General features: G+C 45.7%; 1 protein-coding gene across 2 annotated transcripts in view; it reads left to right on the top strand.

The window, feature by feature from the left end:
• Positions 1 to 16,457, top strand: part of TMEM260 (transmembrane protein 260) — a 62,337-nt gene that overhangs the window by 42,632 nt on the left and 3,248 nt on the right. For both annotated transcript variants that reach the window (XM_082217802.1, XM_082217803.1), the window contains exons 11-15: positions 3,171 to 3,342; positions 7,075 to 7,223; positions 9,688 to 9,864; positions 11,004 to 11,057; positions 14,700 to 14,790. In XM_082217802.1, coding sequence (XP_082073928.1) covers positions 3,171 to 3,342; positions 7,075 to 7,223; positions 9,688 to 9,864; positions 11,004 to 11,057; positions 14,700 to 14,790 — 643 coding nt within the window. The remainder of the gene's footprint in view (positions 1 to 3,170; positions 3,343 to 7,074; positions 7,224 to 9,687; positions 9,865 to 11,003; positions 11,058 to 14,699; positions 14,791 to 16,457) is intronic.

Genomic DNA, 16,457 nt, shown 5'->3' with positions numbered 1-16,457 from the left:
TGTTGTAAGGAGGCACCGTCTTCTGTTCTGCCTTGTATCCATCGCAGGCAGCGCCGCTTCCATTCCACTGCAGTTCGCCTTCCGCCAAATGCTACGTTATTCATCTCGCTGCCCTGCTGCTACATGTCATTCCACCCTGTGCAAAGGAAAGAGAATGCAAACAGGGAGGGAGACGTAATCGGTTACATATCAGAAGGAGCTGGAACAACAACAAATCCCGAACTGGTTTGATTTCCGTTCAGGACATGGGACGTGTAAGCAAACATCAGCCATTTCCCCTTCCATTTCCATTTCCATTGAAATTGTCTGATGTCCCTACTCACAACACCCCTGCCAAATAGGTTAGGCTGAAAGATAGCAATTGGCCTACTTATTACTATTACTATTACTACTACTACTACTATTACTAGTTTTTTTAATTCTTTTATTCGTACCCAGCCACTCTAGTCAGCTCCCAACAAAATACAGTGGTACCTCGAGTTAACTACTTAATTCGTTCCGGAGGTCCGTTCTTAACCTGAAACGGTTCTTAACCAAAAGCACCACTTTAGCTAATGGGGCCTCCTGCTGCCACCGCACCGCCAGAGCATGATTTCTGTTCTCATCGTGAAGCAAAGTTCTTAACCCGAGGTACTATTTCTGGGTTAGCGGAGTCTGTAACCTGAAGCGTATGTAACCCGAGGTACCACGGTATTCAGAATGAAACATCAACCATTAAAAACTTCCCTATACTGTACAGAGAGCTGCCTTCAGATGTCTTCTAAAAGTCATATTGTTGTTTATCTCTTTGACATCCGATGGGAGGGCGTTCCACAGGGTGGGAGCCACTACTGAGAAGGCCCTCTGCCTGGTTCCCAGTAGCTTCATGTCTCGCAGTGAGGGAACCACCAGAAGGCCCTTGATCGGCAAGCCCAAATCTCAGTGGTTTAACAGCGCCACCCGCATCCGTCCACTATTAATATACTTCTTAATTGTATTTCAGTTCAAGAATTACTTTGATAAAATACATATTTTGTTATGTGCAAATGGCTTGAGATACCCATTAGGCCCATAAATTACCATATAGCAAATATTCAACACAGAAAAACAGTAACAATTTGTTGCTGACAAAGGACAGCTGGACATATCAAGGGCCCCATTACCTTCAGTAGCTTAGGGCCTCATCAAACCTAAATCCAGCCTTGCATCAGGGCTTCAATACTAGTTCTGCCATTGACCATCCAAAGCTGCCATCTGCTGAATGAGATGATTGGCTCTATTTAGGCCAGGGAATCTTTGCCCCTCCCTATGTTTTAAATGCAACTCCCAACATCAGATGCTGGCTGGACCTGCTGCGAGATTGACTCCAACAAGTCCTCCATCTCTGGTCGAGTTCATCTCTGTCTGCTGAAGGGATGTGGAGCCTTGTTCTTTTGCAAACTCCTTTGCCAGAGCTCAGAGCAGCTAACATCATACAAGTAAGACAATGCATAAAACAAGAGATCAATAAATTAAGATACACCCCACAATTAATTCAGTAGTGATGCCCACCAATATGCTTAGCTTTAATAATAATAATAATAATAATAATAATAATAATAATAATAATAATTTTTATTTATACCCCGCCCTTCCCGGTTCAGAAAACCAGGCTCAGGGCAGCCAACAACAAATTTAAAACACTTAATTGATGCAACAAAAAACAGCATAAAATACAGTATAAAACGTGAATAAGAATAAATTCAGAATTCAAAAATCAATTTAGGGGGGAAATCCTTCCAATAAACATTAGATGATCACCAGGGCTAGACAAATTCATGGAGGAGAGGGCTGTTGATGGGTACCAGCCATGATGCCTGTTGGAGGCAGCAATGATTCTGAATGCCAATTCCTGGAGACCACAGGAGGGAAGAGTGCTGCTTTTGAGTTCGAATCCTGCCTCCTGGTTTCACACAGGCAACTGTTCAGCCATTGTGGGAACAGGATGCTGGACTAGATGGGGCCATTGACCTGATACTTCAGACTCTACAGTGGTACCTCGGGTTAAGTACTTAATTCGTTCCGGAGGTCCATTCTTAACCTGAAACTGTTCTTAACCTGAAGCACCACTTTAGCTAATGGGGCCTCCTGCTGCTGCTGCGCCACCACCAAGCAATTTCTGTTCTCATCCTGAAGCAAACTTCTTAACCCGAGCTACTGTTTCTGGGTTAGCGGAGTCTGTAACCTGAAGCGTATGTAACCTGAGGTACCACTGTATATATATTCTTATGGAAATTAATGTCAGGGAAGTTTTGGAAATTTCTCTTGCCTTCCTCTGCCCTCCGCACTCCTTTTTTCTTGCCTCTTACAGATAATACGCCTGAGGGCAGGGCCTGTGTCATTTTTCTACGGGACCGCCTCTCCTGGTCTGCCCCGCAGAGGACGTTAAGGTCCATGAAGAACCATAGTTTAGAGGTCCCGGGCCCTAAGGAAGTCAGACTATCCTCCACCAGGGCCAGGGCCTTCTCAGTGATGGCTCTGACCTGGTGGAACGCTCTGTCCCACGAGACCAGGGCCCTGCAGGATTTAACCTCCTTCCACCGGGCCTGTAAGACAGAGCTATTCCGCCTGGCCTTTAATTTGAACTCAGCCTGATCTTTTATTTCCTTTTTCTTCCCTTCCCCTCCCCTTTTATGAAGATCACCTGCTCTGAGACCCCACAGCTAATTCTCCCCTGGCCTCCTCGCTGGCCCAAGTAGGACTAATTCATCCAGCTAGTCTGGGGGATTATCTGATTTTTGATTTTTGAATTTTATTGTTATTCATGTTTTTATACCATATTTCATGCTGCTTTTACAATTAAATGTTTTAAATTTGTTGTTAGGCGCACTGAGCCCGGTTTTTGAACCGGGAAGGGGCAGATTATAAATAAAAAAATATTATTATTATTATTGTTGTTGTTGCTGCTGTTGTTGTTGTTGTTGTTGCATTGAATGTAGAGAATGTCAGGTCCTTAATAAACAAACACTACGCTGCCCGGTGGCCTGTCATTGCTTTTGGAAGGGTTTGCAAATGCTACAAATCCTGGGATTCAAAGCCGCGCTGTCTCTCTCTCTCTCTCTCCTGTTTATCTAGCTGAGCTACTTGGGGATGGACTAAAAGCAACACAAAACAGCTTTCCCTTTTCTTTCCCATTATCTCTTTCCGGCCAGCGTCTGCGACCAAAGCCGGAACTACGTTGTCGATCGCTTTGGGAGGAACCTTTTGTCTTCCATGCCTCTGGATGCCATCGTCCTGCTGAGAGGGGACTTGCCCGGCAATTCTCTCCGTTACCTCCATTATTGTGAGGGAGTGAGACCTGACGTTACCTTGGTGGACCAAGAAGTAGGTGGAAAGCGAGGTTTGCATACATTACAGAGTGCGGGATGACAGTTACTTGCAAGGCATGAGAAGCTGCTGTGCTGGCCAGACATTGGTCCATGTAGCTCAGTCTTGCTGATGCCGAGAGCAATTTAAACCAGAGTTTCAGGTCAGGCAGGTGACACTCCTGGCCAGGGCCAGATTTAGGTTTGATGAGGCCCTCAGCTCCTGTAGGTATTGGGGCCCTTGATATGTCCAGCTGTCCTTTGTCAACAACAAATTGCCACTGGTTTTTGTGTTGAATATATGCTATACGGTAATATATGCTATATATTTTGTGTTGAATATATGCTATATGGTAATTCAAGGACCTAATAGGTATCTAAAGCCATTTGGACGTAACAAAAAAGTGTATTTTATCAAAGTACAGTGGTGCCTCGCAAGACGAAATTAATTCGTTCCGCAAGTGTCAGGGGTTCAGAGACAGAGGCACAGGTGAGGGAGGAGACGGAGAGCGACGAGGAAGAATCCCAGGACAGTGAGGAAGAGGATGACAATGACTTGAGATCTTCCATGAGTCTCTCAAGTGAATCGGAGGATTCTCAGGAGGGGGCGCCCCTAGTCAGGACAAGGGGGGTCACAGGGGGGACCTGCCAGGAGCAGGGAAGCAGCAGGGAAACCCCGAGCGGGAGTGGGAGATCGGGGCCGGCTTCCCAGCAGGAACGAAGGGAAGAGAGGGGGGTTCCCAGTGTGACACACGGAGCGGAGCAGGAAAGAGACAGGGGAAGGAGATCGGGGGAGAACGTCCTGCCGGAAGAGGCGGAGAGTAGTACAGGGAGTAGTGTAAGTGTCAAAAGGAAGGTCAGGGGTAGCGAGCGCGCGCCAAGTTCAAATTTGGAGGCGCGCGGAAATGGAGAAAGCCCGGAGGAGGAGCCCAGCCCCAAAGCACGAAGGAGGGGGGAACAGGCATCTCAGGAATCCGCTTCAGGAGAGAGCAGGAGGGAAGGAACCCAGGGGGGCAGAAAGACCCTGCGGAAAAGGAAAGACAGGAAGAGGTGGTCTAGCACAAGCCTCTTAAGTTGGTGTAGAGGCGGGACCGATTCAGAGGGGACTTCAAATGTCTGACGTTAGAGACTAGGGGCTGCGCGCCTCGGTTGTGGAACCAAGAATGAACTGCAATAAACATCCTTGTATATAAGAAGAGCTTGGTGTTGGTCTTTTGTGAGCTGAGACCTGAGGCAGCCGCTGACAGCAAGTTTTTTCTTCTTGCGAGTTTTTCGTCTTGCGAAGCACGGTTTCCCATAGGAATGCATTGAAAATCAATCAATGCGTTCCTATGGAAACCGCCTTCAGACCAGGTCCGGGGACAGTCTGTCCCCCAACCTCTTCTGAAGGCTGGGGGGGGGGACAAGGGCTTTTCTTCCCACCCCCAGAATTTTAAAAAACCCCGGGACAGCGGAGGACTTCTCCGCTGTCCGGGGCGATCTTAAAATGCTGGCGGGCGGCATTTTAAAATCGCCCCAGGACAGCGGAGGACTTCTCCGCTGTCCAGGGCAATTTAAAAGCCTCTGGGAAGGCAGGCAGGGGGGACAAAGACTTTCGGCCCCCGCCGGCCTTCCTGGACCTCTTCTGAAGGCCGGAGGGGAGGGGAGGCTTTGCTCCCCACCGCCAGCATTTAAAAGAGGTCCCCGGAGATTTCCCTATGGGCTTTCTTCTTGCGAAGCAAGCCTGTAGGGAAATTCGTCTTGCGAAGCAACTCGCAAACGGAAAACCCTTTCGTCTTGCGGGTTTTCCGTCTTGCGAGGCATTCGTCTTGCGAGGTACCACTGTAATTGTTGAACTGAAATACAATTAAGAAGAAGTATATTAATAGTGAGATACAATGTTTTAGGGGTTGTTTTTAAAAGTCTGCAACGGATTAATCTGTTTTGCATTACTTTCTATGGGAAAGCATGTCTTGTTTTTGGAATGCTTTGGTTTTGGAACGGACTTCCGGAATGGATTAAGTTTGAGAACCAAGGTACCACCGTATATAGACATGAGCAAACCAGTGATATTTGAGGGAGCAGGCTAGCTGGCGGGGCCCATTACTTACATCATAGGAGCCTACACAACACAAAACACTGTTCCTGTATGTAGGTTTTATTTTATTTGTTTTTTTATCTTATATTTTGGAAATGTACATCCAGTTTTTTCCCCTTTAAATTTTTTGGGGGGCTCCCCAAGAGAGTGGGGCCCTAAGCTATAGCTTGTTTAGCTTATATGTAAATCCGGCACTGCTCCCAACTCTGTCAGTTTGCATTTCTTAGTGCAGAAAGTATTGATCTGGTGTGTAGAGATCTTTCCTAATCTACTTAATTCAAGAGGCTTCTGGAAGCTTCTCTATGTGAAAGAAACAAGCAGAAGTTTCATGATGTTTGGGTTATTCCTTCAGAGAAGCTGAGTACAGCTAGGTTAAACTGGTTCTGTTATCTCTTCTGTCAAGGTCATTCTGACTACAGTGGTACCTCGCAAGACGAATGCCTCGCAAGACGAAAAACGCGCAAGACGAAAGAGTTTTCCGTTTTTTGAGTCGTTCCGCAAGACGAATTTCCCTATGGGCTTGCTTCGCAAGACGAAACGTCTTGCGAGTTCTTGCGAGTTTGTTTCCTTTTTCTTTAAGCCGCTAAGCCGTTAATAGCCGCTAAGCCGCTAAGCCACTAATAGCTGCTAAGCCGTTAATAGCCGCTAAGCCGTTAATAGTCGCTAAGCCGCTAATAGCCGCTAAGCTGCTAATAGCCGTGCTTCGCAAGACGAAAAAACCACAAGACGAAGAGACTCGCGGAACGGATTACCGTATTTTCCGCTCTATAACACGCACCCGACCATAACACGTACGTAGTTTTTAGAGGAGGAAAATCCGTAGGCACGCCACCCGTAGGCATTCCCTCCATAACACACACAGACATTTCCCCTTACTTTTTAGGAGGAAAAAAGTGAGTGTTATGGTGCAAAAAAATACGGTAATTTCGTCTTGCAAGGCACCACTGTATTATAATAGGCCAGAAGGAGTCTGGGTTTCACTTTCGCTTTCTGTCGCTTTCCCTTCTGGTGTTGTGTTCTGTACATAGATAGTGTTAAGGTTTGGTCTTATTGTAAGTTTAAGTTAAGTCTGCTGCAACTGGATTTCTTATGGACAGTGCCAGTCCTGAATGTATTGGAACTGGCAATCAACAATGTTGCTCCCACAACTTGGGACTGGGGCTGGCCGCCTTTTATCTCCTCTGAGGCATAGGGTGGCCCCGATCCTCTGGTGACTCACCTCTCCTGGCCTGGAGGCGAGCACTCCTCCTGCGGGAACTTAGCTCCCTCTGTCTCTCTTGCCTGAGCCTCTGCAGCTCAGGAGAGGCTGGAGGGTTACCAGACCCAGAGGCAACCTCACCTTCCCCTGACGGGGCTGAGAGTGGAGCACCTGCAGGCAATGGGTCCTCCATCACCTCAGGGGCCAGAGCAGACTCAGCTGATGCCTGCACCTGAGGATCCAGCACAGGTGAGGACCCTTCAGGCTCAAGCCCCAGCCCCGGCTCAGCGGGTTCTGGAGGCGGGGACTCCTGTGCAGGCGGGGATCCCTCAGGTTCAGCCTCCGAGTCTGAATCCCAGGCCATCACAGCAGCCTTAGTGTCAGGTTTTAGGTATGTTTATTTACATCGATGGTGCTTCGGGTTGGAGAAGCCCACAGGCCTCGTCTTTAATTTCATCTCGTCTTGCCTGCGCTAGATGATGACTTACCACTGGTACTTACTGAAGATGTCAAAACATTTGCCTGGCGTCATTTTTCCTGGGAACCGGTGGAATCCTCTGGAAGGGACACTGCCCGATGGGACGACCACATTTAATCTCCATCACTTTCTCAAAGTAAATAAACAGTAAGCATTCCTGTTCACATAATGGCATTCCTTTTTCTCATAAAATTGCATCAGTTGCATTCTCAAATTGCTCTGTGTTAGGGGAGGCTAATCTCCCACCTGGGGCCCTTATTGGGATCGTCTAAGCGTTTTTCTGTGTCCCCAAAAACTACTCGCCCACCCCAAGTTTGATAGCGGCAACAAAATATTTTTTTTTAAAATACAAAGTAGGCTTCTGGTGTCACCACACATAAAGCTCTGATTCTTCCTGGGTTCATTAAAAAATAAATTTAACAACCCTTGCTTTCTATAGTGTCTGAAGCTGCAATCCAAAATACAGCTTTCCTCCTGAACACTCATGTTTACATCAAGAATGGGTATAGGTGTGTGTTGTGTGTATGTATATATGTTGAGCACACACACGTTTTTCTTGTGATTACCGTATAATTCATTACCTACCTTCACCCTAATGATGTCCCAGGGTGGGTTACAGCAAAACTATTGAAATAATAATAATAATAATAATAATAATAATAATAATAATAATAATAATTTATTATTTCTACTCTGCCCATCCATCTGGGTCTCCCCAGTCACTCTGGGCGGCTTCCAACAGAATGTTAAAAATACATTAAAACATTAAAAATACATTAAAACTTCCCTAAACAGGGCTGCCTTCAGATGTCTTCTAAATGTCAGTTGTTTGTTTCCTTGACATCTGATGGGAGGGTGTTCCAGAGGGAGGGTGCCATTACCAGGAAGGCCCTCTGCCTAGTTCCCTGTAACTTGGCTTCTTGCAATGAGGGAACCGCCAGAAGGCCCTCGGCACTGGACCTCAGTGTCCGGGCTGAACGGTGGGGGTGGAGACGCTCCTTCAGATCTACTGGGCTGAGGCCATTTAGGGCTCTAAAGGTCAGCACCAACACTTTGAATTGTGCTCGGAAATGTACTGGGAGTATTGAAAACAGTTTAAAACAAGTTAATATTTCAGAAATAAGGTGGGTCCTTAAAAATAATGAGTTGTGGGTACTTCGTACAAATTCTTTTGTTGGTGTAATGTATTTCTGGCCATGTTTTCTAAGTGTGTTGTCAGTTGCTTGGAGACACTTGCATAACAAAGAACTAAGAAGTCTTAACATGATCATAGTGTTGGAAGGGGCCCCCAAATGTCATCCAGACCAACCCACTGCAATGTAGGAATCTCAGCTAAAGCATCCATGGCAGATCGCCGTCCAACCTCTGCTTAAAAACCTCCAAGGACACAGAGTCCACAACTTCCACCGTCAAACAGCTCTTACTGTCAGAAAGTTATTCCGTATGTTTAGTCTGTTAATAAGAATAGCTATATCCTTGCAATTATTGGTTTTCTGTGGAGGGCTGTGTACATATTGGTTACCAGTCTTTTTCTGAGCTCAGTTCAAAGTTTTGAGTTTTGGCCGTTGAAGCCAGGATGTGACCAGAGTACCTTGCAAATCGTCTCGCTACCCACTCCTCATTCCCCGGTGATCCTGAGATGGTACACCTTTTTATTGCACAGCAGAAGGCAAAATATATGTTCTGTGTTGCTCCAGAGTGACCGTGAGTTACAGGAAGGTGGGTGTCAGTTGTGTACAGTGCTGGAACACATGACCTGCAAGGTCCTCTGAGTCTTTAATTTTATGGTGAGAGCAGACCACAGATTTCTCTAGTCCAGCAACTTCTTCTCCACAGATTCTAAATTGCTGTGGGAAGTCTAGCCTAATTAATCACTCTCTTAACAGTTTTAATTGTTAAACTCTGCCTTCTGCATGTGGTGGTTTCCTTGTTACCCAGAACCAAGCTACATTGTTGACATACGAGAGGCCTCCATCAGTATTGGCATTCTGCCGGTTCTTAAAGGACCCATGTTTAGATGAGCGTTCTGCCTGTTCTCTTAACTTTAACCCCCTGCTGTGAATGTTTTAATTGCTGCTTTAACAGAGTGCATTGCAGTAAATCCAATCTTGAATGCAAATAAATAAATAATATTGGTGGTGGTGATTTTTTTTGCAGCTCTAGTTTCCCATTTCCCATGGTCTATCAGAAAAAATAAAGAATAAATCAAAACAGGGATTTGTTTCAAAATGGGAGGTTTTCAAAGAATATCTGAAAAATAAATATAGTGGTTTAAATTCTGTTGCAGCATTCGAGGAACTTCAGTAATAGTTGCAAGGTAGATATAAGAAATTAGATATATTAAGAGTAAGTTTAATTATGATAAAAGCGTGTATTGGCAATAAGTAATATGAAATCGAAATATGGAATAGATGGGAGGTTGGGTCTTTAGTGTTAAGACCAATATATGTTTTATTGTTTGCTAAGAAAATTATGTGTCTATGGTTATTCTAGTGTGTAATTTGGTATTTGTGTTTTTTTTTCTTGCTGTATCAATAAAAATCTTTTTTTTTAAATAGTTTCCCATTTGTATTTTGTTTTTTTTGTTTTTTGTGTGGCTTGTTTGCAACAGCAAAGAAACCTTTGTCTGCATTGGGCTCCACGAAGGTGACCCCACCTGGAAGAAAAGCCACTCCCTTTGGCCGTGGGGCTCTTGCGAGAAGCTGGTGCCTTCGGAAACTCCCTTCGACCCCGGAGAGTGGATTGAGAGAACCAGAAACCTCTATAACTGGAGCGAGGAATATGGGAGGTGAGAACAGCAGAACTGGTGGCAGGGTTTGAAAGTTCGCAAACCTGGATGAGGAACTTGGGTGCAGTTACATCTGGCCTAGTTGCCCCCAATCTTCCTTGGCAACCTTAGCTCTTGAGCCATTGTGTTGGCCTCAGAAATGGGGGATGGGGTGGCTTATACCGTATTTTTCGCTCCACAAGACACACTTTTTTCCTCCTAAAAAGTAAGGGGAAATGTCTGTGCGTCTTATGGAGTGAATGTGTGGTCTGTCGCTGGCTCCCTTTCCGGCCCAGGCCTCCACTGTTGAATGTTCTGCAGACGGAGGCTGTATGTTTCCCCAGCAACATGTGACTGGCTGATTAGATTATCTGTCTGGAAACTGTAGAAACAGCTCCCTTTCCTTCCCTAAAGAAGTTGCAGAACTGTGAGTTGAACCCCATAAAAACAGGATTTTTCCCCTTTGCAAAGTAAGCTCAACAACTGTGAGCTGATCCTTAAAAAGGGGGGCTTTCCCCCTTTGCAAAAGAAGCTGCACAACTGCGAGCAGAGCTCCCCAAAATGGGGCTTTCCCCCTTTCCTCCTCTAAAAACTAGGTGCGTCTTATGGTCAGGAGCGTCTTATGGAGCAAAAAATACGGTGCGTTACACCAGACTTCCCCGGGAGCTTTGGACTACAATTCCCATCAGCCCCAGCGAGCATGGTCCAGTGGTCAAGAGTGATGGAAATTGTAGCCCAGCAGCATCCATAGGGCTAGGTTACGGGCAAAACATTAAAGGTGTTTTTAAAAATCAAGCTTCTAGTCCTTCTAATTGTGAAGATATGTCTGTGGGCACGTGGATTGTGCTTTCTGAAATCTCAGGAGCTGGAGTGGCAACTAAATAAGAATTAGAGGGAGGGGTGTTTTTTTGTCCCGTATTGCTCTTTGCTCTTCCATCATAACCAGAATGCTTTGCAGAATGAGACATGGTGTGCAAATGTGCTCGACATCCCACAGTTCAGGCGCCCCACAGAATTCTGCTGTCCCCGACGCAGAATGTCTTTGAGCGCCAGATTCCAGTGTTTGTACAGCGTGACCCTGTTTAATATTCTCAGTCTCTCTGTGACCTTTTCATGTCTGATGATCCAGTTAATCAGCTCCTGTTGTTCACTTCTTAAAGGTTCGATTCATCTTCATGGGAGTTGGTGGCAAACGAAGAGATGTGGCAAGCCAGGTGAGAGCCCCCAATGCACCCACCCCCCACATTTCCCCTTCTGAATGGGTTCTAAAAGGAAGGGAGACACCATGGTGTCCACACGGGCCTTCATTTGGGAAACGACTTCTTCTTCTTCTTCTTCTTCTTCTTCTTCTTCTTCTTCTTCTTCTTCTTCTGCGATCCCTCATAGCCGAGTAAGATTGTCTTCCAAAACAGGGTTTTAGCATTGAGTCCGTAAGTGACCGTGGAGGCCAATTCTGGATCCACACGTCCTTCCACAGTGGGGACATGGGTTTCCAGGTGGGAGTTGATCACGGTGTAGATTTGCCAAGCGTATCTTCCACCTAGCATGTTTCTCCCTTGCGTCCTGAGTTCGAGCGTCTTCAAAGTCCATGACACCTTTGGCGAAGGCTGTTCTCCAGTTACAGCGCTCGCAGGCCAGTGTTTCCCAGTTGTCAGTGCTTATACTACATTTTTTTTTAGATTAGAGTTTTAAACCTCTTTTGTTGACCACCAGCATTACGCTTTCCATTTTTAAGTAGTTTTTAAGCAGTCCATTTTTAAGTAGAGTACAGTGGACGCTCGGGTTGTGAACGTGATCCGTGCTGGATGCACGTTCGCAACCTGCAGCATTCACAACCTGCAGTGCCGTGTCTGCGCACGCGTGGGTTGTGATTTAGCGCGTCTGCACGTGCGTGACCCCTGAAACCCAGAAGTAACCCGTTCTGGTATTTCCGGGTTTCGGTGGGTCCGTAACTTGAAAAAATGCATCCTGAAGTGTCTGTAACCCGAGGTATGACTGTAGTTGCTTTGGAAGACGATAATCAGGCATCCGAACAACATTACCAGTCCAATGAAGTTGATGTTGAAGAATCGCTATAGCTCAGTGGAAGAGCCCCTGCAGAAGGTCTTTGATTCAGTCCCTGATAGCATCTCTAGGTAGGACTGAGAGTGCTCCTTCCTGAAACCCCCCAAGAACCACCACGAATCAGCGACAGCGATCCTGAGCTAGATTGACCAATGGCCCAACGCAGTGTAAGGTTGCTTCCTTTAAGGAGAGGGCCATGGCTCAGTGGTGCAGCACACAGAAGGTTCCAGCTCCGATCCTCTGCATCTCCAGATCCCCTGTCCTAAAACTCTGGAGAGCTGCTGCCGTTCAGTGTAGACCATACTGAGCTAGGTGGGGCAGTGGTCCAGCCATAAGGCAGCTTCCTACCTTCCTGTGATACCGTATTTTTCGCTCTATAACACGCACCTGACCATAACACGCACATCGTTTTTAGAGGAGGAAAACAAGGGAAAAAATATTCTGAATGAAACAGTGGACGTATCATTTTTTTGCTTCATGCTGTGGCCACAGACATGTGATCTGATGGTGAATTTGGGGTGACCCAATGCAAAAATCCTGAGAATCCCTGTGGATCCATGCTTTGTAACCACGTTTTTGCACCATTGCAGCCCCAGGCAACAGTGGGTGCGTGATTTTTTTTGGGGGGGGGCAGGCTGTAGCCATGGACATGCTATGTGCTCTGATGGTGAATTTTGGCTGACCCAATGCAAAGATCCTGAGGATCCATGTGGACCCATACTTTTTAACCACGTTTTTGCACCATTGCAGCCCCAGGCAACAGTGGGTGCGTGATTTTTTTTGGGGGGGACAGGCTGTAGTCATGGACATGCTATGTGCTCTGATGGTGAATTTTGGCTGACCCAATGCAAAGATCCTGAGGATCCATGTGGATCCATGCTTTGTAACCACATTTTAAGTGGGGAGGGAAGGAAAAACACAGAAGGCTAAGAATGCAGGAGAGGGCTATAACGTGAGGAAAGGAAGGCAAAAGTTTCCCCCCACCCACCCACACAAGCCAGCCAGCGTGCTCTCTCTCTCTCTCTTTAAATGGAAGAAAGCATATTTGAATGCTGTGTGTCTCCAAAAACAAAAAGCAGGAAGTCAAATCAGAATTTTAAGCCGAACCTGTAATCTCTCTTCCCTTCACAAACATTGTTCCTCCGGAGCAGGGAGAGGATAGAAGGACGGACGCTCTGCTTCCCCCTCTACTTGCCTGGAGGGGAGGGGCTTCCCCTGCTCTTTGTTCCGTTTGAGCAAACACAGCAAGGAAACAGAGAGGGCGGGCAGTAAGACCCTGAGGCAGAATGCAGGAAACCTGCCACTTCCTCCCTTCAGGCTTCCCTTCTCCCTGAAGCGCGGTTTGATTTTTGCCTTATTTTTCGGCTCCAGGGACCACACATTCGCTGCATAACACGCACAGACATTTCCCCTTCCTTTTTAGGAGAAAAAATCTGCGTGTTATAGAGCGAAAAATACGGTAATTGCGCCAGAAGCTGCAGCAGTAAAACTCCTTTTGCGTTTGCAAAGCTAAGCAGTGGTTTCAAATTGGATGGGGGAACTGGGTGTTGAGATTCCGGTAATGCAGGGGTTGGACTAGATGACCCTGGGGTCCCCTCCAACTCTGCAATTGCATTTCTGTAATTAATAAGCAGGTGACACAATGAAGGCATTGGAGAAATATAGGAAGCAGCATTTGGTGACCTGCAGTCAGATGCAAATAGTGTCTGCGTGAACCTTTGTGAATGCAAATAATTTCAAGCAGTGTTTCTCAACCTTGGGTCTCCAGCTGTTTTTTTGACTACAACTCCCATCATCCCTGACCACTGGTCCTGCTAGCTAGGGATGATGGGAGTTGTAGTCCAACACCGTCAAGCAGAGGAAGGCTGCTTGGAAGCCTCCTTTGCTTAGCCCCAACCCAGCAATAATACAGCAGTACAACTGCTAGCCTGTTGGCAAAGCTAAGCAGGGTCCTGTACGGTTTCAAATTGGATGGGCCCCTCTGCATGTTGAGGTTCCAGCATTGCAGTGGGTTGGACTAGATGACCCTGGAGTTCCCTTCCAACTCTAGAATTTTATTATTCTATACTGCCACCATCTTGGGCACCACACCTCTGGCATAGTTTCTCTGGCTCTGTGTCCTCAGCCAACCCTGGTTCATGGGCACCAACTGGTATTTAAAGAACCTTTAACCCTGACAGTCATGTGCTTCTGTTAGAATTCCTGCTCTGTGATTGCAGTCATGGGATTATTGTCTATCACATGACGGTATATATTTTGACTCCACAGAGTGGGAAGTGACGGAGACAGGATGTTTGTGTTACTGCGTTCTGTGAAGTGGGACTTTTGTCCTTTGTTCTTTCTCTTTGTTGTCTGATGCTAGAGAGAGAGGGAGCCATGTTGCAGTGCTCCGTGTGTGTTCATATGTAAATAAAGTAGAATAATAATAATAATAATAATAATAATAATAATAATAATAATAATAATTTTTATTTATACCTCGCCCTCCCCAGCCAAGGCCAGGCTCACGGCGGCTAACAAGCAATAATAAAAACAAGTTGAATGATTACAACTTAAAAAAGCCCAAATGCTGAGTTGCTGAGGTCTGTTACTCATTATGCGCAAACTCTGCGGATCCCTAAGTGTGCCTATGTCGGTTGGCATCAGTCGCTGTGATGTTCGGGCTGAAGAAAGCTTTTGAAGCTCCCGAACGATCGACCAGGAGGGAGAGAACATGCCAGTCGGGCATGTGTCTCTGCCAGGGTCCTACTCGAGTGTAGGACAAGCTCCTAACAGCTTCCACTTTTTTGCAGGATGAAGACAGCCTTCTTCATTTTTGACCTAGCGGAAACGGCTCGTGTGTCTACGGATGTGAAAGCCCAGCTTTATACATTCGCTTACAAGGTAGGTACCTTGTATTCTTTAACTTAAAGAAGCAGAGAGGGAGGCTTAGTGTGTATGATGGAGTGCTGTCCTGCTTTCTGACCTGGACCCCCAAGGAAACTTCCATTCTTCGCTCCCTTCCCTAGCATCTTCCTTTCCAAAGCTCTCTCCTTTCCCTTCCTTTCGCTCTGCTGGACCAGTCTTCCTGTGGCATCACAGCAGCACAGCCAATTACTGCCTGAGGCTTTGTCAGCTGCGGGCACAAAACCTCAGAGGTTTCAATCCTGTGCACACTTACCTGGGAGTAAGTCCTGTTGAATTCAGCGGGACTTCCCTCTGCATAGATATGCATCAGATTGAGCTGTGTCTTACAATGTGTGTTTGTTGAACATGTACTACTTTTCTGCTGTTTTGAACGAATACTTAACTTATTTTTTATGGATTTTTGGTGCATCAAGCATGACCTTTAAAAAAAACCCCTAAGTGAGTGTTAGTTTAAAATTTGAGAAGAATGAGGGCGTGGTATGAACATGCGACATTTCTGCGGGTTTTCTGAAAATGTTTTGGAAGCAGGGTGGATATAAATCAATGTTTTTTTCAAAAAATATTTTTTAAAAAAGTTTTTAAATTTAAATCAGATTTTTTTCTATTTAAATCAATTTTTTTAAATTTAAATTGGATTTTTAAAATAAAATGCTTTTGGAGGAAAAATATTTCTACGGATAGTTTTCTATTTAAGTTACATTATTGTCCAAAGGCTATTCATCAGGAAATAAGAATTTGTTTTAAGTTTTTCATGTGTGCTAAAACTCAGTCTAAGTTTTTTTTATAAAAAAGTTTGACCACATTAGTCAACAAACGTGCATACATATGCTATATAATGTTATTGTTTTAGTTAAATAGATTGTTTGAATTGTTATTAAGGAAATTATTATTTTTCTCCTTCTAATAAAGTGCAGTGGAAAAGTTGTCCAAATATAAACAGTTACCGTGTATGCTTGAGTATAAACTGACCTGAATATAAGCAGAGGCATCTAATTTTAGCACAAAAAACTGGGAAAACTTATTGACTCGAGTATAAGCCGGTTCACCACGCCACAAACTTGGTGGTGGCATAGGTGTCAACTTTTCCCTTTTCTTGCAAGGAATCCTATTCGGAATAAGGGAATTTCCCTTAAAAAAAGGGAAATGTTGACAGCTATGGGTGGTGGCGACAGCAGCGGAGGAGGAACAAGCAGCCCAAAAGGACTTGCTTTTGGGCCACTTGTCCCTCTGCCGCTGCCTCTGCCACTCGCAAGAGCAGGCATAGGAGGGGCACAGCGCAGCAGCAGCCGCCCGCCACACTTGAGTATAAGCCGAGGGGGGCTTTTTCAGCATAAAAAATGTGCTGAAAAAGTTGGCTTACACTCGGATATACAGTGGTACCTCGGGTTAAATACTTAATTCGTTCCGGAGGCCCGTTCTTAACCTGAAACTGTTCTTAACCTGAAGCACCACTTTAGCTAATGGGGCCTCCCGCTGCTGCCACCGCCGCACAATTTCTGTTCTCATCATGAAGCAAAGTTCTTAACCTGGAGCACTATTTCTGGCTTAGTGGAGTGTGTAACCTGAAGCGTATGTAACCTGAAGCGTAAGTAACCCGAGGTACCACTGTATACGGTAACTTACTAAACCTCACAATAATTTCA

The sequence above is a fragment of the Podarcis vaucheri genome, assembly GCF_965113315.1.
Source record: "Podarcis vaucheri genome assembly, chromosome: 1".
NCBI classification, from domain to species: domain Eukaryota; kingdom Metazoa; phylum Chordata; class Lepidosauria; order Squamata; family Lacertidae; genus Podarcis; species Podarcis vaucheri.
This window is presented reverse-complemented; position numbering and strand designations above follow the sequence as displayed.